At 47.2% G+C, this 27,173-nt stretch overlaps 2 protein-coding genes and 1 non-coding gene across 27 annotated transcripts in view; all 3 read right to left on the reverse strand.

Moving 5' to 3' along the window:
• Positions 1–227: 227 nt before the first annotated feature.
• Positions 228–13,616, reverse strand: NOP2 (NOP2 nucleolar protein). Of its 3 annotated transcripts, none has more exons than XM_054238055.2 (16): positions 13,532–13,616; positions 13,155–13,264; positions 11,746–11,791; positions 11,498–11,586; positions 11,078–11,298; positions 8,812–8,867; positions 8,538–8,691; positions 8,242–8,439; positions 8,013–8,102; positions 6,827–6,914; positions 6,607–6,747; positions 5,883–6,022; positions 5,650–5,739; positions 5,410–5,532; positions 5,058–5,286; positions 228–1,001 (listed from the first exon to the last, which is right to left on the reverse strand). In XM_054238055.2, the coding sequence occupies exons 2-16, from the start codon at positions 13,258–13,260 to the stop codon at positions 352–354; spliced, it is 2,421 nt and encodes an 806-aa protein (XP_054094030.2). In that variant the 5' UTR covers positions 13,261–13,264; positions 13,532–13,616; the 3' UTR covers positions 228–351. The 3 variants fall into 3 exon arrangements, with proteins under 3 accessions (XP_054094030.2, XP_054094029.2, XP_078194833.1); XM_054238054.2 differs by having other exon boundaries at positions 11,078–11,310; XM_078338707.1 differs by having other exon boundaries at positions 6,586–6,747; positions 11,078–11,310.
• Positions 13,617–15,113: 1,497 nt separating this feature from the next.
• The window catches only part of CHD4 (chromodomain helicase DNA binding protein 4), a 36,881-nt gene continuing 24,821 nt past the window's right edge, over positions 15,114–27,173 (reverse strand). For 12 of the 23 annotated variants that reach the window (XM_078338703.1, XM_035255553.3, XM_035255549.3 and 9 more), the window contains exons 29-40: positions 26,999–27,132; positions 26,620–26,764; positions 26,127–26,292; positions 25,770–25,867; positions 25,528–25,657; positions 24,563–24,634; positions 24,124–24,261; positions 23,737–23,845; positions 23,493–23,625; positions 17,265–17,463; positions 15,898–16,061; positions 15,114–15,722 (exon numbers count right to left, since the gene is read on the reverse strand). In XM_078338703.1, coding sequence (XP_078194829.1) covers positions 15,705–15,722; positions 15,898–16,061; positions 17,265–17,463; positions 23,493–23,625; positions 23,737–23,845; positions 24,124–24,261; positions 24,563–24,634; positions 25,528–25,657; positions 25,770–25,867; positions 26,127–26,292; positions 26,620–26,764; positions 26,999–27,132 — 1,506 coding nt within the window. In that variant the 3' untranslated portion in view covers positions 15,114–15,704. The remainder of the gene's footprint in view (positions 15,723–15,897; positions 16,062–17,264; positions 17,464–23,492; positions 23,626–23,736; positions 23,846–24,123; positions 24,262–24,562; positions 24,635–25,527; positions 25,658–25,769; positions 25,868–26,126; positions 26,293–26,619; positions 26,765–26,998; positions 27,133–27,173) is intronic. The other 11 variants (XM_078338704.1, XM_078338702.1, XM_078338698.1 and 8 more) reach the window with 1 other exon arrangement.
• LOC118144695 (small Cajal body-specific RNA 11) lies at positions 25,954–26,090 on the reverse strand. Its single transcript, XR_004729445.1, has one exon.

Here is a 27,173-nt window from a genome sequence, read left to right on the forward strand (position 1 = left end):
CCTTCCCCTACACTTGTTGCCTTCTTCCCACAGTCCAAACTCCCCTAACTCTGACTCCAGGGCTCTCCTTTCCTGGGAAGACCCAAGGATGCAGGAGCCTAAAACTGACCTGACTTCTCAGTAGCACCCAACCATTCCCTCTCCTCAAAACCCCAGTCCCACCTTCCCATCTCTACCCTTAAAGCAGCAAAGGCAGTATTCAGTTCCCCCAAAAAATACTCAGTGGCCAGAGGTTGTAAAATGTGTATTAAATTTCATGGGCATACACAGTGCAAAAGGCTTCCTCACAGAGGCAAGAGTTCCAAACCGGTGACAAAGGCAGTGAGCCACCCCAGTCTAGTTTTCAACCATCTAAGACAGGAGCAGCTGGCTGTTGCCCCTGGACTGAGATTTCCTCCTCTTTGCTGGTGGGGGGCGGCTGGAACTGACAAGAGACACAGTGGGAGACTGAGGCCCCTTGGGGGAGCCATTCTGTTTCTGGAAGGCAGCTTTCTTGAAAGGCTGCTCTGGCAACTGCTGCTTCTCAACCCCCTTGGCCCTTCCAAAGGGCTGATGACGGTCCTTAGGCTTAAGGGTGGCCCGGGTCTTGGATGGGGATAGCACAGCCAGTGTTTCTGTGTCTGTGCCCTTGGGAGGGGCATTCTGCTTGAGGAAGGCAACTTTCTTGGAGGACTGTACTTTAGGTGATTGTTGCTTTAGCTTCCCTGTCACCTTTGGCTCCCTGATCCCTTTGGCTTTTCCAACTGGCTGACTGCTATCCTGGAGCCTGGAGGAAGCTTGGGTCTTTGTGACAGAAGGTATAGTGGACAGTTCTGAGTCTGCCCCTTTGGAGATGCCATTCAGCTTCTGGAAGGAGGTCTTCTTGGGATGTTGCTGTTTCTGCAGCTGCTGCCTTGCCTTTGCAGCCCTCTTGGCCTTCTTGGCTGGCTGGCTGCTATTCTCAGACTTGGGGATGACCTGAGGCAAGTCTACATTTGTAGGTGTGGCTGTTTCAGAATTTCCTGGGGTTAAAATTAAATAGATCATGTCAGAAAATGGGCCTGGTCACCATATTTTAATATTCTGATATTAAAATATGAGAATTGCCATCTCTTGGCCAGGAGTTCCACACAATTAGGTCAGTACCTAAGAGCAGATTACCTAAATTCCCATTACTTAGTAATTACTTAGTATCACTTCACCTCTACTCAAGTACTAGTTGAACCTTGTATTAAGAGATCACTGCCACTGGTCATTAGAGAAATGCAAATCAAAACCACGTCACGCCAGTTAGAATGGCAATCATTAAAAAATCAGGAGACAACAGATGCTGGAGAGGATGTGGAGAAATAGAAACACTTTTACACTGTTGGTGGGAGTGTAAATTAATTCAACCATTGTGGAAGACAGTATGGCGATTCTTCAAGGATCTAGAAATAGAAATATCATTTGACCTAGCAATCCCATTACTGGGTATATACCCAAAGGATTATAAATCATTCTGTTATAAAGACACAATGCACACATATGTTTATTGTGGCATTGTTCACAACAGCAAAGACTTGGAACCAACCCAAATGCCCATCAATGATAGACTGGATAAAGAAAATGTGGCACATATACACCATGGAATACTATACAGCCATAAAAAAGGATGAGTTCACATCCTTTGTGGAGACATGGATGAAACTGGAAACCACCATTATCAGCAGACTGACACAAGAACAGAAAACCAAACACCGCATGTTTTTACTCATGAGTGGGCATTGAACAATGAACAACACACAGACACAGGGAGGGGAATATCACACACTGGGGCCTAAAGGGTAGGGGGTTAGGAGAGGAATAGCAGGGGGTGAGGTATCAGGGAGGGATAGCATTAGGAGAAATACCTAATGTAGATGACGGGGTGATGGATGCAGCAAACGACCACCATGGCATGTGTATACCTATGTAATAAACCTGAACAATCTGCATGTGTACCCCAGAACTTAAAGTATAATCAAAAAGAACTTAAAAATAAATAAAAAGACAATCAACATGCACACATTAAATAAATATTTGTTGAACTTCTAATAAAAAAGAAAAGAGAGAGATCACTGCCTATAGGCAAGGCACGATGGTTCACACCTCCAATTCCAGCACTTTGGGAGGCCAAGGCAAGTGGCTTGCTTGAGGCCAGGATTCAAGACCCAGTCTAGCCAACATGGCGAAACCGTCTCTATTAAAATTATAAAAATTAGTCGGGCATGGTGGTACATACCTGTAATCCCACCTACTTGGGAGTCTGAGGCACAAGAATTGGTTGAACCTGGAAGGCGGAGGTTGCAGTGTGCTGAGACTGTACCACTGCATTCTAGCCTGGGTGACAGAGCAAGACTCAGTCTCAAAAAAAAAAAAAAAAGAGATCAAGAGATCACTGCCTATCCTTGAGCCAAAAGGTTATTTGTTTGTGCTCTTGTTGCCCAGGCTGAAGTGCAATGGCACGATCTTGGCTCAGCACAGTCTCTACCTCCCAGGTTCAAGTGATTCTCCTGCCTCAGACTCCAAGTAGCTGGGATTACAGGATTGCACCACCACTCCCAGCTAATTTTGTATTTTTAGTAGAGACAGGTTTCTCCATTTTGGTCAGGGAGGTCTTGAACTCCCGACCTCAGGTGATCTGCCCACCTTGGGCTCCCAAAGTGCTAGGATTACAGGCAGAGCTGGGGCCAAACTGGGCCAAAAGATTTTTACAGGAAGCTGCGCCCCCTTGAGAACATGAAGTAACAGAATGCTGTAAGGAAGAGATGAATCTCAGGGTTTGGTTTTTTATTTTTATTTTTTTTGAGGAGTCTTGCTCTGTCGCCCAGGCTGGAGGGCAGTGGTGTGACCTCGGCTCACTGCAACCTCTGCCTCCTGGGTTCAAGTGATTCTCCCACCTCAGCCTACTGAACAAGTATGTGCCACAACGGCTGGCTAATTTTTGTATTTTTAGTAAAGACAGGGTTTCACCATGTTGACCAGGCTGGTCTCAAACTCCTGACCTGAAGGGATCCACCTGCCTTAGCCTCACAAACTGCTAGAGTTACAGGTGTGAGCCACTGCGCCCAGCCTCACAGAGAATTCTGAACGAATCTGAAGCACTAGGCTTTATTTACTTACTTATTTTTTATTTTTATTTTTTGAGATGGGGTTTCACTCCTGTTGCCCAGGCTGGAGTGCAATGGTGCAATCTTGGCTCACCACAACCTCCGCCTCCCAGGTTCAAGCAATCCTCCTGCCTCAGCCTCCTGAGTAGCTGGGATTACAGGCATGCATCATCACACCTGGCTAATTTCGTATTTTTAGTAGATGGGGTTTTTCCATGTTGGTCAGGCTAGTCTCAAACTCCTGACCTCAGGTGATCCACCCACCTCAGCCTCCCAAAGTGCTAGGATTACAGGCATGAGCCACTGCACCCGGCCTAACTTACTTTTTAATTTACCTTTTTTTTTTTTATTTAGTAGAGACAGAGTAGTTTTTTGTTTTGTTTTGTTTTTTGAGGCAGGGTATCACTGTGTTGCTTAGGCTGGGATGCAGTGGTGCCATCACAGCTCACTGCAACCTCAAATTCCTGGGGCTCAAGGGATCCTCCTGCCTCAGCCTCCAGAGTAACTGGAACTATAGACAAAGTCTCCCTATGTTGCCCAGACAGGTCTCGAATTCGTGGTCTTAAGTGATCCTACTGCCTCAGCCTCCCAAAGTACTGGGAATTACAGGCATGAGCCACTGCCATACCTAGCCTATTTATTTTTTAAATCAGAGAAGTTTTTTCCATGTAGATTGTGATGAAGTGCAGGATAATTAGAAAGGATACCCACAACCACCAGAGACAAGCTAGGAAAACATCAACAAGGACTAACATTTTCTGTACTTTTTAAGTTATAGCAAATTTTATTTTCTCTTTTCTTTTTTTGAGACACAGGCTGGAATGCAATAGCGGGATCTCACTCCAACCTCCACCTCCCAGGTTCAAGCAATTCTCCTGCCTTAGCCTCCCGAGTATCTGGGACTACAGGCACAGGTCACCATGCCCGGCTGATTCTTGTATTTTTAGTAGAGACAGGGTTTCACCATGTCAAACTCCTGACCTCAGGTGATCTCCCTGCCTTGGCCGCCCAAAGTGCTGGGATTCCAGGCATGAGCCATCACGCCCAGACAAATTCTACTGTTTATGAAGTATCTTTTCTCTCCCTCTTCCAACTAAACCCAGATATATCCCAGTAAGCAGCACTCTTTTTATTTTTTGGTTTTTTTTTTTTTTTTTTTGAGACACAGAGTCTCACTCTGTCACCAGGCACCAGGCTGGAGTGCAGTGGCACAATCTCAGCTCACTGCAACCTCCGCCTCCCAGGTTCAAGCAATTCTCCTGCCTTAGCCTCCTGAATAGCTGGAACTACAGGCATGTGCCACCACGCCCAGCTAATTTTTGTATTTTTTAGTAGAGACGGGGTTTCACCATGTTGACCTGGATGGTCTCGATTTCTTGACCTCATGATCTGCCCGCTCGGCCTCCCGAAGTGCTGGGATTACAGGCGTGAGCCACCGCACCTGGCCAGCAGCGCTCTTAAGGCTGTTTCAGAAAACCCCACCCTTCCCTTGAGATCCAGGACAGACTCCTCGAGATGGCTGAGACAACAATCTGCAATGAGTGTGATGGGCTCAGAGAACTGCTGACAGTTCTGTGGAGCTCCGTTCCAACCCAGTGCTGAGAATGCTGGACCAGCAGAGGCACAGTACCAGTAAGTCAACCCTGTGCCAAGAAGGAAAAGAAAACCACAACCTGCATTTGGAATGCATTTAGTGCTGAACAACTGCAGCCACTCGGCAGAATACAGGAAAAGGCCTCCATCCTAATGAACACTTTAACCTATTCACACGGACCCTGCAATCAAAAACAATTCTAGCCGGAATGAAAGGCTTCTCTCATCCAAGCATGCAAAGGCTGGAGTAAGGGGTGCATGAATCTTTCCTTTCCCTTCCCTTCTGTCACTCCATAAAGCCTCCTGAAAGGTGGAAAGAGCAACAGTGGTGAAGGGTAGAAAAACATCACTTACCTGTCTGCAACTGGGGGATAGAATTGGAGAATTTCTTGAACTTGGCAATAAAGAAACCATCCATATTGTGGGTATGAGGGTAGAAGCGTCGGGTAGAACGCAGACTGGGGTGGAAGCGCCTTTCTCGAAAGCGGGTAAAACCTTCCTGGCCAAAGTCTAGGCCTGTGGGCACCAGCCGCACATTCCGCTTTTTGAGAGCGTAGTCAACCACCCACTCATTCTCTTCCACCTGGATGCGAGGGGAAGACAAAGACAGAAGGGAGGAAAAAGCAGAGCTGGAGCTGAAGGGAGCTCTAATGGGCAAAGAGCCCTCCCAGCCCAGCCTCCCTGGCTCTGCCATGGCGAGTCTCACCATGATAGAACAGGTGCAGTAAACGAGGTAGCCTCCTGTCTTGGAGGTGGCATTGACAGAGTCAATAGCACTCAGGAGCAGCTCCTTCTGGAGGTGAGCACAGCGCAGAATGTCCTTCTCATCCTGTCCCAAAAGGAGACCCAAAGGTAGCCTCAGGAGGGGAGGAGAGTCCCCACCCCTCTTTCCAGCTCTATAAGACCCAGCCAAGGCCTCTCAGGGGCCCACGACCCGACTGCTCACCTTGTTAGTCTTCACAGCTGGGTCCTTGGAGATGACCCCAGTGCCACTGCAGGGAGCATCCAGCAGTACTCGGTCAAAGCCTCCCACCACCTGGGGAAAAGATACAGATGAATCAGATGTCTCTTCTGAAACCGGCAGTGCACTATTTACTAGGGTCAAATCTAAACACTGAGGTCAGGAAGGGAGAAGGTAAAGTGGAAGAAGCCTCCGGAGAGACACTGCTCAAGTCTCACCTTGGGGAACTGGCGCCCATCGTAATGGCTGATAACAGTGTTGGTGACTCCCAGCCGGTGCAAGTTGCCCACAACACTCTTGAGCCGCTCAGCATTGGCGTCATTGGCAAGGATCACACCCGTGTTCTTCATCAGCTGAGCTAAAGGGAGGGCAGTAACAGTGCTTATCAGCCGGTTCTGCTGTCTCCACACTTGCTCCCACCCTCCTGCCTGGGAATCCACATGAGAAGCGTCATCACCTCGGCAACTTCACTCCCAACAAGCCAGCCCACTGGATAGGCTGATCCACTCTGCACTAGCCCCTGGTGGTTGGCAAGTCTACCGATGTGGTTTTCCTATTTTTACTGAACACCTGTCTGGTACATACTAAATTATTTCTTTTCAGTGATAGCAGCTTAATAAAAGTTATGACTACTGATTATGTGCTGAACACTGCCAAGGACTTCCAAATGCATCGTCTTAACACTCACAATCCAAGCATAATACAAGGGCCGACCCGAGCACAATTACCATCCCATTTTACGGATGACAAAAGAGAACCCATAGTCAGATGAGTAGTAAGTGGCACACCGGCACTGGAATCCAGGCCGACTCCAGAAACTGCTCCTCACTCTGCTGGCTGCCTGTACACTGCACTCTGTGAGCCCTAGTGAGTCAGCAACCCCATCTACTTTCAAAAGCAAGAGAGCCCAGTGAATCCCACCTGTCTGCCCCTCTCTCCTACCAATGTAGCTGGTCTTTCCTCCAGGGGCAGAACACATGTCCAGGATCCGCTCATGTTCCTGGGGTGCCAAGGCCATGACAGGCAACATGCTAGAAGCTCCCTGCAGCATGTAGTGCCCAGCCAGGTACTCGGGGGTAGCACCTGTGGAGAAGGACCACCCTGTGACATGCAGTAGGGACAGGAACAGAGGTGGAAGGGCTCTTGGGTACAGGAGACTTACCAATGGGCACAGAAGAATCATATACCACTAGTCCAGTCTTTGACCACTTGCCCAGGGGATCCAGGTTAACCCCACGATTGATTAGAGTCTGAAGGGGAATGAAGATTTTTTTTTCTTTTTTGAGACAGAGTCTCACTCTGTTGCCCAGGCTAGAGTGCAGTGGCACAATCTCAGCTCACAGCAACCTCTACCTCCTGGATTCAAGCGATTCTTCCTCGTGCCTCAGACTACCAAGTAGCTGGAACTAAAAGTATGCACCACCACGTCAGGCTAATTTTTGTATTTTTCATAGAGATAGGGTTTCACCTTGTTGGCCAGGCTGGTCTCGAACTCCTGACCTCAGGTGATCCGCCTGCCTTGGCCTCCCAAAGTGCTGGGATAACAGGCGTGAGCCACCGCGCCAGACCAGGATGAAGATTTTAATAACCTCATAGGCTACTCTACCCAGAAAACAGATAAAGACATTAAAAACATGGTTCATAAGAACACGGCCCATGGCCCCACAACTCCTAGAGTGCTTACTGAGAACACAGTTATCATGGACTCATCAAGCAGTTTCTCTCTCTCACCCCATCCTATGGTGCCCTTTTTTCTTAACCTCAGGCTCCTAACTCAAGGTCTGAACTTCATTCCAACGGAGCAGGATGCCACCTCCTATTACTTTATTTCCTGGAAGTGGCATCTGATTTTCTAAGAGGCTGAGCCCCTCCCCCATCCAAAAAATTTAATATTGGTTACAGCATATAACATTATTAGGTTTTCTTCACACCAAGATATACAACACATATAACCAAACAGTTGACTTCAGAACAGGGGGTCTTTAATCTCGGGCCCCTGAACCCTTGGAAATGAGTTCAAAATACTGAGTGTGCATATGTGTATATGTCTTTTTTTTGCAGTGAGGAATTATGTTTCCCCAGCTCCTCAATGATCTTCCAACTTCCTTGGGAGGCAGCACACTCATCCCAGTCACAGGAAGCAAAAGCCGGATGGAGGGATGAACTTCCCATTTCCCAGAGGTCCTAGGCCCCTAGCCTGTCAGAGACACCAGGCCTCTGGGTTTGCCTCCCAGGATCTTGCTTAGGTCCTAAGGCCCCACCCAGTCAGGGTGGCATAGGGGAACCTCTGGAGTTGGCAGAAGTCAGTCCCCTTCTGAGGTGAGCAAACCTCAAAAGCCACCCCTTACCTGGGCAAGGTCTCGGCGTCGGGTTTTCAAGGTATTGGTCCGGAGGGTGACGGGCCGAGGCACCTCATTAGCTTCTAAGAACTCCACCAGCTTCGGGAAAGACAGCAGGGAATAAGTGAGGCTGGATAAGGAGCTCAGTCAGAGGGAGACAAGGAGGCTTGAACATCTTCCTTACACAGGTAAGGTGGTGAGAAAGAAAAGCAAAGGGGGCATTCTGGCAATCTAGTACCTCAGACAGAGGGAAGAGGTCCATGAGCTTGCCAAGCAGGAAGTCTCCATAGGAATAGTAAGTGGCCAGGTCCTTCTTGAGCCGATTCAGGTATTCAGAACGAGACCGCCCTTCTTCCCGCTGAGCCCCAAAATCACGCAGGATTCCCACGATATCCTGGATCCGCTTGTGAACTCGTTGCAGGTCTGGAGCCTGGGCATGTGGGCCTGTTAAGGAACTGTGTCATGATGTCCTAGGGCCTGGAAATAGCTCTACTAAGCACCTTCCTCCTACTGCTCACTCTGCCCTGCAAGGATATCCTGCTCCATCTCCCCAGCAGGGGGCAGCACAAACGGCTCCTCATCCACATTGATCTGCAGGCCCCCATCTGCCTCCTCCTCCTTTGGGGGGCCTGACTCAGAGGTCACTTCTTCCTCTTCATCCTCTGTCTCCTCTTCACTCCACTGGACTCTAGAAATAGGTCCAGGAACAGAGTGATTCACAAACCAAAACAAACACCTCCTCCTTCCTCACGGCTTCCCCCACCCCAGCTGCTGCCTATGCTCCATCCCAATTGCTTCCAAAACTCACCCAGCAGCAGCTTCCCGGGCCTTCTGCTTCCGAGCAGCTTTTTCAATGGGCAGCAACTGAAGAGACAAGGGTTGTTAACACAGGCCTGCCTTTCCATCAGCCCATGAAGCACTTTCTATCTCTGTATCTTATTTTTTCTGCTAAATAAAAATGTTGACACTTGCTCTCAGAAGGAAATAGAGAAGCAAAGAAATGAACATAAGATTGGTACAATACTGACCACTGTTGAAACTAAGTAATGAATTAGCCAGGCGTGGTGGCACACATCTATAATCCCAGCTACTTGGGAGGCTGAGGCAGGAGAATTGCTTGAACCCAGCAGGTGGAGGTTGCAGTGAGCTGGGATTGAGCCACTGCACTCTAGCCTGAGCGACCGAGCAAGACTCCATCTCAAAAAAAAAAACAAAAACTAAGTAATGAATTAAATCGGTAATTACACTTTTTTTTTCTACTCCTATGTTTTTCACTTTTCCATTCAGAAAAAAAAACTTGAAATACAAATACCTGTATGTATAAAAAGGGACAAGGACAGGCATGGTGGCTCACAACTGTCATCCCATCATTTGGGAGGCTGAGGCAAGGCAGGCGGATCATGAGGTCAGGAGATCAAGACCATCCTGCTAACACGATGAAACCCTGTCTCTACTAAAAATACAAAAAATTAGCCGGACGTAGTGGTACACACCTGTAGTCCCAGCTACTCAGAAGGCCGAGACAGGAGAATCGTTTGAACTCGGGAAACAGAGGTTGCAAAAAAAAAAAAAAAAAAAAAGACAAAAAATTGCCCTTGGCCACCATTTTGCCATATTTTTTCCAGACTTACTCTATATTTTTCACATAATGCATTTTCAAGTTTGTTTCTTGCTTTTGATACTTCAGTTAGATCACAAGCATTTTCACAGACATAATGACCAGTGTTAACTACATCATATGCATGAATATACTTAAGCAGATTGTATATTTTGGAAGTTTCCAGAGTTTCTGCCATCATGATCAACATGGTGCCTGCAAACCTCATAGTGACTCTGTAGATATAAGGCGTTGCAGGAAAGGGTGCACATGGAAACTTTTTTTATTCTATACAATTCTAATAATACATTCGCACACTAATTTTATAATAATTTCCTGCACACCTCAGTAAATAACTCTTTGCCTACATTTTGGGTCATCTTCCTTAACAGGGAATTACTATGTCAAAAGGATTCAGTTTTGTTTTGTTTTTTTCTGAGACAGTATCACTCTGTCATCCAGGCTGGAGTGCAGTAAAGATCGTAGGTCACTGCATCCTTAACCTCCCAAGCTCCAGTCATCTTCCCGCCTCAGCCTCCTGAGTAGCTGGGACTACAGGCGTATGCCACCACACCAGCTATTTTTTTTTTGAGTCTCATTTTGTTGCCCAGGCTGGTCTCGAACTCCTGAGCTCAGGTGATCCACCCAGCTTCCGAAAGTGCTAGGATTACAGGTGTGAGCCACTGCACTCGGCCAATTTTTAAAATTTTTTGTAGATACAGGTTCACTCTATGTTGTCCAAGCTAGTCTCCAACTCCTGGTCTCAAGAAATCCTCCTGCTTTAACCTCCCAAAGTGCGGGATTATAGATGTGAGCCACCATACCCAGCCAAAAGGAACACATTTTTCTTTTCTTTTCTTTTTTTTTGAGACGGAGTTTCACTCTTGTTACCCAGGCTGGAGTGCAATGGCGCGATCTCGGCTCACCGCAACCTCCGCCTCCTGGGTTCAGGCAATTCTCCTGCCTCAGCCTCCTGAGTAGCTGGGATTACAGGCACGTGCCACCATGCCCAGCTAATTTTTTGTATTTTTAGTAGAGACGGGGTTTCACCATGTTGACCAGGATGGTCTCGATCTGTTGACCTCGTGATCCACCCACCTTGGCCTCCCAAAGTGCTGGGATTACAGGCTTGAACCACCACGCCCGGCCGGAACACATTTTTCAAAGTTCTGAGTTAACTGCTTTATAAAAACAGTGCCTACATGTCTATTCCCGTCGGTGGAACATACCATTGTCCACCTTCCCACATCCACATCAGCAGAGCCTTCCAGATTTTTTTAAATGCTCTATCCACAGCAGTTTCAAACTTGTAGGTGCACTGGGAGAGGATGTAAGGCAGTAGGGAAACAGTGATGGAGCACAAAAATTGCTTTCCTCTAATCGGGCTTATCCTTGTCACTAAAAAATAGTCTCAAAAATCTAGAAAAAAACTAAATGGAAAGGACCTTCTCTGAATGCCCCGAGAGATGAATCTCACCTCTTCACCTTCCTCCTCATTCTCAGAGTTGGAGTCAGCTCCATAGTCATCTACCATACCAGCATCACTGTCCTCGGAGCCCCAGAGGTCCCCGTGGTTCACCACACCATCTTCTTCAGAGTCTTCCTCTTCCTCATCACTGCTAGGTGCTGGGCGCTTCTTGCCTCGAGCAGCATTAAATAGGGACTGGGTTCCCTTCTTATCAGCTGTCTGGACAGCTCCTGCAGAGATCCCTAAGGGTTTGAAGAGTTCTGAACTAATGGCAGCCACACATTCCCTGGCCCCACACCCTAGGAGCCTGTACTTTCTACTCCTCAGAATGTCCTTTGGCTGTTCCTTTCTAGAAATGTTCAGCAAGTCCTTCCCTACCCAGGACCCAGAGGACTCCACATGTAGCATCCAGCTCTTAGTTTCACTGACCTTGTGGTAGCTTTCCAGGCAACAGCTTGGCCTCAGGAGACTTATTTGTCTCAGGGGCTTCAGCAGAGCCAAACCTCCTCTTGGCTGCTCTGAAAATATACAAGAGATACAAGGAGTGAAGAAATGGGAAGATACTTCCAGGCTCTGCCATTTCCACCACGGGGAAATATGAGAGTCCACAATTAACTCTGTGGTCAAAGATGAGCAGTACCAATTTAACCTACTGAAGTCTTGATACCCACACTTACCTCTTTCGAGCACGACTAGACAACCTCTTGGAATTTTCATCACTTACTGTTTAAAAAAGAAAAATGAGGCAGAATAAGTTACAGGAGACATTAAAAGTAAAGGAGGGCTGGGTGCGGCGCCTCATGCCTGTAATGCCAACGCTTTGGGAGGCCAAGGCGTGCAGATCACGAGGTCAAGAGATCAAGACCATCCTGGCCAACATGGTGAAACCCTGTCTCTACTAAAAATACAAAAATTAGCTAGGCATGGTGGCATGCGCCTGTAGTCCCAGCTACTCGGGAGGCTGAGGCAGGAGAATTGCTTGAACCTGGGAGGCGGAGGTTGCAGTGAGCCAAGATCACACCACTGCATTATAACCCACACTCCGACAGAGCAAGACTCCATCTCAAAAAAAATAAATAAATAAAAGTAAATAAAAAACAAAAACGGGAATGAAAATAAAAGTGGTAAGAGAATTAGTACCCTAATTAAAGGGAGGCCATTTGAATTTCAGCCCTATCATTATATAATAGCTGTATACCAGTTTTTTTTTTTTTGAAATGGAGTTTCACTCTTGTCTCCCAAGTTGGAGTGCAATAGAGCAATCTCGGCTCACTACAACATCCATCTCCCTGGTTCAAGAGATTCTCTTACCTCAGCCTCCCAAGTATGTGGGACTACAGGCCTGAGACACCACAATTTTGTATTTTTAGTAGAGACCGGGTTTCACCATGTTGGCCAGGCTGATCTCGAATACCTGACCTCAGGTGATTCATCTTCCTCGGCCTCCCAAAGCGCTGGGATTACAGGCGTGAGCCACCATACCTGGCTATACGAGTTTCTTAACGTCTCAGCATCCACTTCCTTAATAGTGCCTCTCTCACAGGACTCTAAGACGATGAAGTGATATAACATAACCAACAAGTTCAATAGTGTCCAGGATTTGGTACCATCTCAATAAACTGCATCCTTTATCCACTGCCCAACACAAACTCCCAGTCCAGTCTTCCACACAGCAGACGGATCGGCATGGAGAAGCCAGATCCATGCTTTTCCATTTCCATACCTTCCAAAAGGCAAGTCATTGACCGACCCCTCCCCTTTCGCTACTTCTCTTACTACAATGTTACCCATTTTTCAAAACCCATTTTAACAAAAACTTTTACAGTTCTGCATAGGATCTCCCTTCCTCTGAACCCACAATGTTTTAAATCGCACTTTTCTTTGCAGGAATAGTTGTGTCCATGTCACATCTTCTCTATGACCTAAACAGTTCCTACAATCTCAACGACAGTGTTTCATTTATACCTCGTAGTAACTCATACAGAGAAGACTGAATAGAAAATGAACAGAGATGAAAAAAGAGCGGAGGTTATGATACAGAATACTGCAAAAGCTGAGGGATCAGGGGGCCACAACTAATTGTTACCTGTAGGCAAGAATCTGGCGAGTTCGGTCTCGGCACCCTTCTGCTTCCGGGCCTTTCGGCCTGGCCCCCGCTTCTCCTTCTTCGTAGGGTCCAACTTACGCCCCATGGTACTGTGGCATACAGAAATGGGAGAAGATAGCGTCGTGCGTGTCAGAGGGAATGGCAGAACGCAGGCTTGGCGTATCAGAGTGGGAAAAGGCACAGCCTCAACTCAGCACCCACGACTCAGCACCCGCGACTCAAGCACCCCCGCTATCCCCCTGGAGGCCCGATCAAACGTCCTCCCACTCGGAAACCCAGGTAGCGCATCCCTCTCCCCACGTCCCAGACCAGGTCAGCGCTGCCACTCTTCGTCCCCCAGCTTCCTCTAGACCCACCAGAACGCGGGTTACCGCCTGAGACTGCCCTTCGGGCGGCGCTCCACGTGTACTCCGGAGCTAGCTTTCGGCCCGCAGTTGCCACAGAACCGTCCCACGCAGGCGCATGGGTAGCGCTAGCCTCGTGGCCCCGCCTCTTCCGGTTGCGACCAGTAGGCCGCCGCACCCGGAACTTACGCTTGCTCTGGGAAAGCGCGCTGGGCGGGCGGAAGCTGGCAGGGGGAAATTCGAAGGGAACGCGCAGCTTACACCCTCGGGGGATGGAAGGAGCAATGTGACGAAACCTCTCAGCTTGCCCCCCCCTTCCTTCAAGGAGTTGGCTTTGAGCCTCACGGCTGGTTTCTGTCGGAAAAGCTGGTGCGTGAAAGCCGCACCCTCTCCTCGAACCGGGGCCCGACAGCGGGGTCCTCTCCCTGGCATGCACTGCTTTAATCCAGCATCGAGATAATGTAGTTCCAGGCCGGGCGCAGTGGCTCACGCCTGTAATCCCAGCACTTTGGGAGACCGAGGTGGGTGGATCGCCGGAGGTCAGAAGTTCGAGACCAGCTTGGCCAACATGGTGAAACCCCCATCTCTATTAAAAATACAAAAATTAGCCGGGCGTAGTGGTGGGCGCCTATAATCTCAGCTGCTTGGGAGGCTGAGGCAGAATTGCGTGAACCCGGGATGCAGAGGTTGCAGTGAGCGGAGATCGTGCCGCTTCACTCCAGCCTGAGCACGAGCAAAACTCCACTTCAAAAAGAGAAAAAAATCATGGAATTCCTTACCACTTACTTACCTTCTACTTCCAGCCTCCCCTTTTTAAAAATCTTTTATAGAGACGGGGTGGGGGGGGGAGGGGGAGTCTCACTATATCGCCTGGGTTTAAGCGATCATCCCCCGCCTTTGTGCTGAGATTACAGGCTCTGAGCCACCGCGCCCCGCCCTACCAGCCTCTTCCTTGACGTTCACACATGCTCAGCCCCTCAGCTGAGGTGTTGCACTGCACCTCGTTCACAGGGGGCGTCTCGGCCCGAACTCGCTTTCAGGCAAGTCTATAATTCGTTGGGAAACGACGGGTTGCAAGGCTGACCTAGTCTGGGACGGAAGGGTGAGCTACCAGGATTTCGGGGTGGGAGGGTGTTTGGTCCAGTCTCCGGTGGTGTTAAATCGAGGGTGTGCTCTTCCACAAATTGCATCCCCATTTTGCACAACTGAACAAGAAAAACCTCCCTCAGCCTTCCCTGAAACTAACATTAAGATAGTGGTTAGTAGATGTTAAAAACTTAAAAGTACTCTACTGGTTTAACTTGACAACCATGAGGGTTTATCTTTTTGTTTTATACATGAGAAATCTGCATCCCACGTAAGTGAAACAACTTGCTCAAGGTCACAGAGCTATCAAGCTGTGGTCCTCCAGTTTTGCAGCCTCTCGTTTTCCACAGGTAGAAGTCATCCTTGGCTGGGCACACACTGCACCCACACACAGAACCCAGCTCTTCAGTGGAGTATCAGGATACCTTAATTTTCAATTATACAGGTGCCAGGCTCCTGCCACACACACTCATCCACCTGCACCTACACCCACACTGAACCAGAGCACTAAAATACAAGGAAACTTTTATTTTCAATTTTCATCAAGAAATTTGCTGTGGTTTTTTATGCTTTTGGTTTTTTCCTTTTTTTTTTTTTTCTACTTTATTTCATTTAGCCGCTCAGTGGCTAGAGCCGCTGGGTTCCTGGTATTAAAAAGATGCCAACAGAGGTAGCTGTGTCTCGCCCAGGGGCCCAGCCCACTCTGAATACCCCCCAAAAAGGAGAAAAGAAAACATAAAATAAACCAACAAAATAAAACCAAAAGGAGGAAGAAATTTAGATCATTTTCTTCAAGCCTGGCAGGAACCCACAACAGTTTGTAACAGGCGTTACAGTGGGGAGAAGCCAGGGTCCAGAGGCCAGCCCGCCAGCTCCTGCAGATGGCGCCGGCGCTACTGCTGCATGTCTCTCCTGCAGGAAGGGCACCACTGCCCCTCACTCCCACCCCTCTCCCAGTGCACGGGGGCTGTTCGTTTATATCATGGAAGATGGGCAGAAGGAAGGTGAGGGTCTCTCAGGCCCCCAAGGGAGAAGCTGGGACAAGAGAAAAGTGAGGAAGGTCACTGCTCAGTGGTGGAGGTGGTATCAATCTGCATCTTCACTGCTGCTGGGCTACCTATAGAGAAAGAGAACCAAGGAGTCAGAATTCCAGATGACAGGAAGCTACCCAATCTCAAGGGAATTCAGATAGCCCATCCACCCAGTATGCAAAGCGAGGGACATACAGCAAAGTTACAAACTCTAGAATGGTTCTGTAGGAAGAGGTGGCATCGAGAAGAAAATGGTCCTACCTGCTGTGGGGTAGGCTCGGGTGCCCGGTTTGCCAGGCGGCTGAGAATGTTACGCTCTGACATCTGTAACCTCACAGCAACTGGGGGAATTCGGGCAATGGTAGCTGGGAGTCGAGTCACATCGGCTTTCATGTCACTCAGCAGTTCTTCCAACTGTTTCAGAACTGCATAGGGAGAAAAAGAGGTGGTGAGCTGTGGTGGCCAAGACTGAGCTCCCTCTATCCTAGTGGACCAGCCCCCCCGTCACTTCTCAGTGACCAAGTGACTGTGATGTGCTACTGTCTTCTGTCACCTGACCTCCATCATGTTCCAATTCCCATTTCTCATATTCCAGTTCCAACTGTCCATAATCCTGTGCTTTTTAAAGTCACCTAAACCTTCACTATCCCTTGGTATTATGGTATTTCCCCTTCTTGAGAAGCTTATTCCTATTTTCTTTTCTCTTAATAATTCTCTACCTTCAGAATCTGTCTCCCACCTCCATTATAACAGCATTCTTTTCCTCATTTCACCCTCCACCTCCTCATAACCTTTTCTTTAATTAGAAACAAAATGTTGAAAGGGGTCTAGAATTTGAAGGGATCTTTTATCACCTGAAGTTACCTCTAAAGTATCCCAAATGACACTGTATTATTGTGCTTTGCTTTCCATCTCAAGAACCTGAATATATTTAAAGTTAAAATAGGTGGCCAGGGCCAGACACAGTGGATCTGCACGCCTATAATCCCAGCACTTTGGGAGGGCAAGGCAGGTGGATCACTTGAAGTCAGTTCAAGACCAGCCTGGCAAACATGGTGAAACCCTCTCTCTAATAAAAATACAAAAATCAGCCACAAGTGGTGCTGCATGCCTGTAGTCCCGGCTACTCAGGAGACTGAGGCAGGAGAATCGCTTGAACACAGGAGGTAGAAGTTGCAGTGGGCCAAGTCCTCCCGAAGTGATGAGATTACAGGCCTAAGCCACTGTGCACAGCCAAGAACCATCTCTTTTAAAAAAAAAAAAAAAAAAGGCCGTTTGGGAGGCTGGATCACCCAAGGTCATGTGGACGCCTGTAATCCCAGCTACTCAGGAGGCTGAGACAGGAAATTAAACTCCCAGATGGAGTTTGCAGTGAGCTGAGATCGCGCCACTACACTGCAGTCTGGGCAACAGAGTAAGACTCCGTCTTTAAAAAAAAAAAAAAGGAGGCAAAGTACTGTCTTTGATTGCCTCTAAGATATTAGCTTCCCTAGGATGGCAAAGATCCCTATTACCTCCTAACCTCCCAAAGAAGCTCTGAAAAAGGTTTGAAAACAGATATATATACACTGGGATGGGGTCAGATGAGGAAGGAAGCTGAATCAGCAGGAGGCAGGGGAGCCACTGGCTACCTTTGTGCAGGACTGCATTGGCTGGCTTGTTTCCTGCCATTGACTCCTTGGACAGGTGCTGATGACTTTCCGCCAAACACTCCACCTCAGCAAAGCGGGTGTTGAGGGCCATGGAAGGGTGAGAAGGGTCTTCTGACATGTTCAAGTAAGCAGCCCGGCGCAGCTGTTCCTCAATCACCAGAGCCTGTTCTAAGAGCTGGACAAGGCATAAGAGGAAATGGGAGTTGGACTGGTAACTCACTTTGCTCACTTGTGTGGCTTCTAAGCTCGCCTCGTCGTTTCTCATGGTAATAAGGACCTATAAAGAACTTCATGGACAGCTCATTCCCATACCCAAGCAGTTTAACTTGCCTTGTACCTTTTTTCTTTCCTTTTGAATGTGCTTGTTTTTAAAACTCTTTATCTTTTAGGTTCTTATACAAAAATGATAAAAACTCAATTTAGACAATACCAAAAATTAAAAACAGATAGTCCTACCTTCTAGAAGAAATACTAACATTCTGATATTTTTCTTTTTAGGTTTTGTGCATAGTTTTTTACAAAACTGAGATCATACTATATACATATCCATGTTATGTTTTCATTCAGTTACAGTTAAGTATCTTTTTATCATCTACTCTTTATCAACTACTCTTCAAAAACATTTTGGCTGGGTGTGGTGGCTCATGCCTGTAATCCCAGCACTTTGGGAGGTTTAGGCGGGAAGATCACTTGAGGTCAAGAGTTCAAGACCAGCCTGGCCAATAAGACAAAAAAGCCATCTCTACTAAAAACACAAAAATTAGCCAGGCATGATAGTAGTGCACACCTGTAACCTCAGCTACCTGAGGCACGGAGGCAGAAGAATGCTTGAACCTGGGAGGCAGAGGTTACGGTAAGCAGAGATCACGCCACTGCACTCCAGCCTGGGTGACAGAGGGAGACTCTGTCTCAAAAAAAGAAAAGTTATTTTTCTATTTAAAAATATTTTTGGCCGGGCACGGTGGCTCACGCCTGTAATCCCAGCACTTTGGGAGGCTGAGGCGGGCGGATCACGAGGTCAAGAGATCGAGACCATCCTGGCCAACATGGTGAAACCCCATCTCTAAAATAAAAATAAATAAATAAAAACAAAAAATATATTTTTGTTTTTTATTTCCTGTTATCGACATCTCACTCCCATTCCTGAAACTCAACCTTTCTAATAATACTGTGGCTTTTTGTTTCATATGTACGTTTTTAAGTTCCAGAATGATGTTTTCTGTACATGTTTTTTTCTTCTCCCACTACATACCTTTTAAACGCTCCACTTACGTTGTATGCACATGAATGCTGTTGCTTCTGTTGCGTAACGCTCCATGACATAAATACATGCACTCTCCTAATGCTGAACAATTTAGGTTGCATCTAGGCCCCCACCACCAAAGTCACACTGCAGAAACCCTCTTGCACATGCCACCTGATGGAGCTGTATAGGGTTCTTGGAAATACATCCCAAAAGGCAGAATGCTGGTTCTTAAGTTATGAAAATATCTTTTTTGTGTGTGTGTATGAGAGAGTTTCATTCTCACTGCCCCAGCTGGAGTGCAATGGCACAATCTCAGCTCACCAAAACCTCTGCCTCCTGGGCTCAAGCAATTGTCCTGCCTCAGCCTCCTGAGTAGCTGGGATGACAGGCATGTGCCACCACATCCAACTAATTTTGTATTTTTAGTAGAGACGAGGTTTCTCCATGTTGGTCAGGCTGGTCTCAAACTCTGACCTCAGGTAATCCGCCAGCCTCAGCCTCCCAAAGTGCTGGGGTTACAGGCCCAAGCCACTGTGCCCGGCCAGATTTTTTTTAATTACCTAAAAATATATATTCATAAAACGCATGACTCAATGAAGACATGAGAAGATTTCTCATACCCTTCCCCTCTCCTAGTATCAGCCAGCCCTTCTATGCAGATGATCTGATGCTTCTCAAACATGTACCTTGAGCACTAGTTCTGATCCCACTAGTGTAAGGTGATGTATGGTGATGGGGCTCAGTAGTGGGAGGGGTGCTGATTTATGAGAAATCCCAAATGACTTGTCTAAAATTCCTTATCATTCTTTTGTAGAAAAGAATGACAATTAACTTTCTCAGTGAATCAGACTCAAAATGTTAGTTATTTTCCATCTCACTCACTCCTTTGTACCTCAAATCTACTAAGTCAGGAGTTGGCAAGCTACAGCCTGTGAGCCAGATCTGCCCCACCACCTGTTTTTATATAGCCCAAGAGCTAAGAATGGGTTTTAGATTTTAAAATGGTTGGCAAAAAGTCAAAACAAAACTATTTCATGCCACTTCATGAGAATTATACAAAATTCAAATTGTAATATCCATAGATGAAATGTCATTGGAACACATCCTAACTTAATGGTTTATGTATCCCCTGTGGCTGCTGTCACACAACAAAGATGAAGTTGAGTATGTGCAACAGAAACCTCATGTCCCACAGAGCCTGAAGCCTATCTAGCCCTTAATAGAAAAGGTTTGGCTGGGCGCAGTAGCTCACGCCTCTAATACCAGCACTTTGGGAGGCCGAGGTGGGCAGATGACCTGAGGTCAGAGTTTGAGACCAGCCTGGCCAACATGGCAAAACCCCATCTCTACTAAAAATATAAAAATTAGCCAGGGATGGTGGCAGTACATGCCTGTAATACCACCTACCCAGGAGGCTGAGGCAGGAGAATTGTTTGGAGGCAGGAGAATCACGTGAATCCAGTAGGCAGAGTTCGCAGTGAGCCGGGAGATGGCGCCACTGCACTCCAGCCTGGGCAGCAGAGACTTCGTCTCAAAAAAAAAAAAAAAAAGGTTTTATTAACCATTTTTGGTTTGGGGGGAAGGGGAGGGGAAAGGTTTACTGACCCCTACAGTAAGTCACTAAGTCCAGTAAATTCTTTGGTGTTTTGTTTCCTTTATCTTTACCCTTTCATTGTCCACAACCAGCAGCACAGCCCAGGCCCTTAACACTTCCTGACTATATGATAGTTTTGTAATCTTATGAATGCTGTTTCCATTTTCCTTGGTCCTATCAAAACTCTGCTCACAAACTTTCAATGGCTGGCCATTAACCATAAGGTAAAGTCCAAACTCTCTTATCTGATGCCAAAAACCCACCTACTGACCTCTAGCCCTTCTACCTTTCTCATTCCAACCAACTTCCCGCCATCACCCAATACAAATGTTTCCCTACAGCTCAACAGAGCTATTTGCTGTTTCCAGACATACTAAGCTTTGCTGCCTCATGTTTTTGCCCTACCTAATCCCTTTGTTCAGACACCATTCTGTTCCTACCAAAAAATCTCTATCGCATTCCTCAAAACTTTATTCCAATGCCATCTTCTCCATAAAGTCATTCATGAGTTCCCTCCCTACTCCAGTTCCCTCTGGAGAACTTTTTTTTTTAAGACATTGAGTGAGCTCCAATGCCTAGGCTGGAGTGCAGTGGCACAATCTAGGTTCACTGCAACCTCCCAAGTAGCTGGGACTACAGGTGCACACCACCATGCCTAGCTAATTATTTTTTTTGTAGACATGGGGTTTTGCCATGTTGCCCAAGCTAGTATCAAATTCCTGGACTCAAGCAATCAGCTCACCTCGGTCTTTTAAAATGCTTGGATTAGCCACTACACCTGGCCCTCTCTGGAGAACTTTCTTATGCCAATCAGCAATCTTTCTCCTGATATGCAGAATGACATTCATTTAATTACATGTGCTCCTACTTAAAACTGAAAGCTCCTTGACAACAGGTACCATGCTTTGTCTTTTTATTCCTGTGCACATCACTGCTTAGTACATAATAACTTGAAGGCTTATTAATGTACATTTCCTACTCCCCTGACTACACTCAGCTTACCAGACAACAGACACGTCTTTTTTTTTTTTTTTAAATGGAGTCTTGCTGTGTCACTCAGCCTAAATAAAGTGCAGTGGTTCGATCTCAGCTCACTGCAATCTCCAACTCCTGGCTTCAAATGATTCTCCTGTATCAGCCTCTCGAATAGCTGGGATTACAGGCACCCACCACCACAACTGTCTAATTTTTATATTTTTAATAGAGACAGGGTATCACCATGTTGGCCAGAATGGTCTCAAATTCCTGACATCAGGTGATCCACCCGCCTCAGCCTCCCAAAGTGCTGGGACTACAGGCATGCGCCAAAGACACAGGTATTGTCTTCATGCTATCCCATTTGAGGGTCTGCATACAAGGTTCCTTCAATATACATTTGGTGGTGGAACACAGTGGCTCACACCTATAATCCCAGCACTTTGGGAGGCTGAGGCGGGTGGATAACCTGAGGTCAGGAGTTCAAGACCAGCCTGGCCAACATGGTGAAACCCCATCTGTACTAAAAATACAAAAATTAGCCAGGTGTGGTAGCAGACACCTGTAATCCCAGCTACTTGGGAGGCTGAGGCACGAGAATCACCTGAAACAAGGAGGTAGAGATTGCAGCGAGCCAACTTCATGCCACTGCACTACAGCCTAGGCAACAAGTGTGAAACTGTCTCAAAAAACTAAACAAACATTTGCTGAATTTCTGAAGGAGACTCCTTTCAATGGGCACAGCTCTAGTGATTCTGAAAATAGGGCTCTACTTTTTTTTTTTTTTTTTTTTTTGAGACAGAGTCTCACTCCGTTGCCCAGGCTGGAGTGCAGTGGCACAATCTAAACTCACTGCAGCCTCCACTTCCTGAGTCTCCTGCCTCAACGCCCCCCAATAGCTGGGACTACAGGCATGTACCACCATGCCCGGCTAACTTGTATTTTTAGTAGAGATGGGGTTTCTCCATTTGGCTAAGCTGGTCTCAAACTCCTGACCTCAGGTGATGTGCCCACCATGGCCTTCCAAATTGCTGGGATTATAGGTGTGAGCCACTGCACCTGGCTGAGCTGTACTTTTCTATCTACTCTTTGTAGCTACCCCACCCCTTATCCACACAGATACTTTTTTTTTGGAAAGAGTTTCACTTTTGTTGCCCAGGCTGGAGTGCAATGATAAGATCTTGGCTCACCACAAACTCCACCTCCCGGGTTCAAGCAATCTTCTTGCTTCAGCCTCCTGTTACAGGCATGCGCCACTATGCCCAGCTAATTTTGTATTTTTAGTAGAGACGGGCTTTCTCCATGTTGGTCAGGCTGGTCTCAAACTCCTGACCTCAGATGATCCATCCACCTTGGCCTCCCAAAGTGCTGGGTTTACAGGCATGAGCTACTGTGCCCGGCTCACAGAGGTAACTCTTTAACCCAGAAAAAAGAACCAGTCTGGGCACAGTAGCTCACATCTGTAATCCCAGCACTTTGGGAGGCCGAGACAGGAAGATTAATTGAGTCAGGAGTTCAAGACCAGCTCAGCCAACATGGTGAAACCCTGTCTCTACTTAAAATACAAAAAATTAGCCGGGTGTGGTAGCAGGCGCCTGTAATCCCAGCTACTCGGAGGCTGAGGCAGGAGAATCACTTGAACCCAAGATGCAGAAGTTGCAGTGAGCTGAGATTGAGCCAGTACACTCGAGCCTGGGCAACAGAGTGATAGAGTGAGATTCTGCCTAAAAAAAGAACCAGCAGCCCACAGACCGATAGCTCTACCTCCTCATAGATATAATTCAGTCCCACCTCTGTATCTTTCCTGAATACTCCAATCTGCAGTGTTACCTTAACAAAACCTCTGTACTGCTGTGTCACTTACTGGGCACATAGTCATCTACAGCTCATGTACAGTTAGTTAACTCTTTTTATTTTTTTTTGAGACAGAGTTTCGCTCGTTACCCAGGCTGGAGTGCAATGGCGCGATCTTGGCTCACCGCAACCTCCGCCTCCTGGGTTCAGGCAATTCTCCTGCCTCAGCCTCCTGAGTAGCTGGGATTACAGGCACGTGCCACCATGCCCAGCTAATTTTTTGTATTTTTAGTAGAGACAGGGTTTCACCATGTTGACCAGGATGGTCTCGATCTGTTGACCTCATGATCCACCCGCCTCGGCCTCCCAAGTGCTGGGATTACAGGCTTGAGCCACCGCGCCCAGCCCAGTTAGTTAACTTTCAAGTCTATGTGTCTTCAACCCTAATGTGTGAGTTACTTGAGAGCAAAGCCTTCCATACAATGAAGAAAGTGAGAACAGTGAACAGTGCATTGGCTGGACTCCCTCCACTGCAGGACATTATGCACTTTCAAGTTTGTCACTTAAGCATTGTATTCCTCCCCAACCCGCTCACCTTGAACCTTCGAGCTAGGAATTTATTCTTGATCTCTAAGAAATTGCCACGGTTCATTTCACCCTTGAAAGGCTCATTGAGGATGGCATAGCGTGGGTCATTCTGGATGTCCTGCCACCGGGCATAGCCATGGCTATTGGAAAAGTGCTCAGGAAAAACAAAACAAGGAAAATAAGAACCTCAACCTACGAGACCTTCAGAACCCTTCACCAAAAGCCTCAGGCCAGATTCAGGCAAAGGATACTTTATGATACCAGCTAGCAGCCAGTAGTCGTGCCGTCGATGCCAGATCTCATAAGTCTTCTTGGTAACTGTGGCTGCCCGTTCTTCATTCTGCCAAAGGGAGTGCAACTCTGAAGAGGAATTTATGAAAGGTTGGAGAATGGGGGAAAAAAGCAAACATCTGTGAGAATTGAAAAATCTACTTATTCTTATCCCCCACCCTCCCCTACCCCTGGATCCATCTTCATATAATCTGCCTCTGGCTTTCTACACAGAACCCAGGGGAGTACACCATCAGTTTGGCATTCCTTCATCTAACAAAGGTAAAGTCCCTGTACCATGGTTTCTAACAAGAACCCCAATTTCACATCAGATCCTTCTAACCCTGGTGGGCCCCTCACTTCCATACCAGTAAAACCACCATCTGCAATGTTGAACATGAAACGCTGTTTAATATTTTTCTTCTGTTTCTCATCATTCAGATCCTTGGGGGTCTCTCCATTCTGAAGCATCACCTCTTTTTTCTCTTCTTCTTCTTTCTTCTCTTCTACAAAATACAGAGAATAAAAATATCAGTTCCAGACAAAAGCCCAGCACCATTGCCCTTACCCAGAACATTGTATGCTCCAAGAATCATCCACCTCCACCCCTTCTCTACCTGGGTGTGTGTCTCAGACCCAGAAAATAGTGCCATCGGCCCATTGACAACTAAATGTGGGGACATGTGCAGTCTTTTATCTTGGGATAGAATGGCTAAATGGGTATGGCCAGGGAAGCAGGGCAGATACAATCCTTGCTTCTGGTTATAGAGTTCTTCTAAACCACAATCAACTTCTCCAAACACCCACCTTTGTCTTCTACTACAATAGGGGTCAGATCTATTGCTGACTTCTCCTCCACCTTCTCTACATCAGCAACACCTAGAGGAAGAGATGTTATTGAGAATAAACCTAAATGAAGAACATTCTCCTCTGTTCCACATATCTGATTATCCAATCGGAGAGACCTACATCTAAATGTCTGCAATTAAAGTTATGTTAGCCAGGTACAGTGGCTCACGCCTGTAATCCCAACATTTTGGGAAGCTGAGGTGGGCAGATCACTTGAGGTCAGGAGTTCAAGACCAGCCTGGCCAACATGGTGAAACCCCTCTCTATTAAAAATACAAAAATTAGCCAGGTGCAGTGGCTCATGCCTGTAATCCCAACACTTTGGGAGGCCAAGGTAGGTGGATCACCTGAGGTCAGGAGTTCAAAATCAGCCTGGCCAACATGGCGAACCCCTATCTCTACCAAAAAAAAAATAATAATAATACAAAAATTAGCCAGGCATCTGTAATCCCAGCTACCCAGAAGGCTGAGGCAGGAGGAGAATGGCTTGAACCCAGAAGGCAGAGATTGCAGTGAGCCAAGATGATGCCACTACATTCCAGCCTGGGTGACAGAGCAAGACTCCATCTCAAAAAACAAAACAAAAATTACCTGGGCATGGTGATGGCACGCCTGTAGTCCCAGCAACTCAGAGGATGAGGCACAAGAATCGCTTGAACCCAGGAGGTAGGAGTTACAGCGAGCAGAGATTGTGCCACTGCACTCCAGCCTGGGTGACAGAGTGAGACTCCGTCTCAACAACAACAAAATAGAGTCATAAGAGATATCTTAAGATGGGGGAAAACCTGCCACCTAAAAATCAAGGGTGCAAGACTCTTCAGTTTGTCACTTCCTCCTGACATCTCTACAGCCCCACTGAAAGTCCACGAGTGACCATGGTTCACACAGGGATCTGTAGTGCTTCAAAACGTGAATACCTTTACCTTTGGGCTCTGTCTCCATAGGTTCCTCTGTTCTCTCCTTCACCTCTGCCTTTTCCACTTTCTCCTCCCCCTCAGGGGGTTCAACAACGACCTTTTCATCCTCTGAGGCAGGGGCGGGGGGCTGTGTACACTTCAGAGGAAGAAAAAAAAAAACAGATGAAGCAGACAGGCTAGCACCTAAAAGGAAGACTGGACTTACACATTTGTCTTTAGTATGGCATTCAGTCACCCCCATCTCTTACCTCAATGGCAGTCTCAGGAGCTGCAGGTTTAACCTCCTTTTCTCCTTCTATGCTCTCTTCTTCTTTGAGGCTATTTTCCTCTATTTTTATCCCATCTTCTGCAGACCAATAAGAGACAATCAATTAGGAAGAAGGTCCTAGATCAGAGAGAAGGTCATTTTTTTCCCAGTTTGTCTCATCTTAAATTGTCCTCTCGTGCCTTTAAGAGCCAGCCCTATTCTTAGGATGGCCCTCCTAAACTGAGAGGGAAATTGCTGTGTGTCCTGCCAGACTACCCTGTTAGAACTGAGCACAGGGGAGCAGAAAAATAGGCCAGGACAAGGGAGGGACAGAAAATGATAGGACAGGCAGACTTACCAGCAGGTGGGGCAGGTGCAGGAGTGTTGGGCTGCGTGTCGCCCGGAGTGGAGGGTGTAGGAGTCTTTGGGGAGGGTGACCCTGGCTGAGACATTTTCTTGTTTTCCTCTACTTCAGCCAGTTCAGGCATGCTCCAGCGCCCATTAACATGTTCAAATTCCTGAACCTGTAGCAATGGGACAAGAAGTTGAAGACTCAATTCCAGCTACAGGCTCATTTCCTATTGGCCCTCCAGTCTCCGCCTCCCAGGTTCAAGCAGTTCTCCTGCCTCAGCCTCCGAGTAGCTGGGATTACAGGTGCCTGCTACCCCAGCAGCTAATTTTTGTATTTTTACTAGAGATGGGGTTATGCCATGTTGGCCAGGCTGGTCTTAAACTTCTAACCTGAAGTGATCCACCCACCTCGGCTTCCCAAAGTGCTGGGATTACAGGCATGAGCCACCATGCCCGGCCCCCTAGAAACTTATAACAATGGCAAGAGGTTCAGGGCTCACCTTCTTGCGAATCAAAGACATAACACCAATTCTAGTAAGGACATGCTGGCGAGACAGGCCTTCTCGGGGTACACCATCAGCAAAAGTCTCAGCCCCATCTGCCCCAGGCTCACATAAATGCCGCATAAAAAGAGAGACATATGCCCTGCAGTAAAGAAGTAGAAAAATGAGTTAAATAGGGATCATGCTGACTCTTTTTTGTGTGTGTGAGACAGAGTCTTGCTGTCACCAGGATGGAGTGCAGTGGCTTGATCTTGGCTCACTGCAACCTCTGCCTCCTGGGTTTAAGTGATTGCCCGCCTCAGCCTCCCAAATAGCTGAAACTACAGGCATGTGCCAGCCCTTGCTCTAAATTAATCCACTCTAGCCCTCAACTTACTTGAACTCTTTCTCTGATTTGCCTCGCAGATCTCTTACAAGCCACTGGGTAGTAAAAGCATCCTGAGGTGGCATACCATATCGCATAATTGCATTAAGAAAGGCTTTTCGCTGACGAGCATTAAAACCAAGTACCTAGGGGAAGAAGAAACTCAGGTGAGACGGAGCATGTCACA

The sequence above is a fragment of the Callithrix jacchus genome, chromosome 9 (assembly GCF_049354715.1).
Source record: "Callithrix jacchus isolate 240 chromosome 9, calJac240_pri, whole genome shotgun sequence".
In the NCBI taxonomy this organism is placed as follows: Eukaryota; Metazoa; Chordata; class Mammalia; order Primates; family Cebidae; genus Callithrix; species Callithrix jacchus.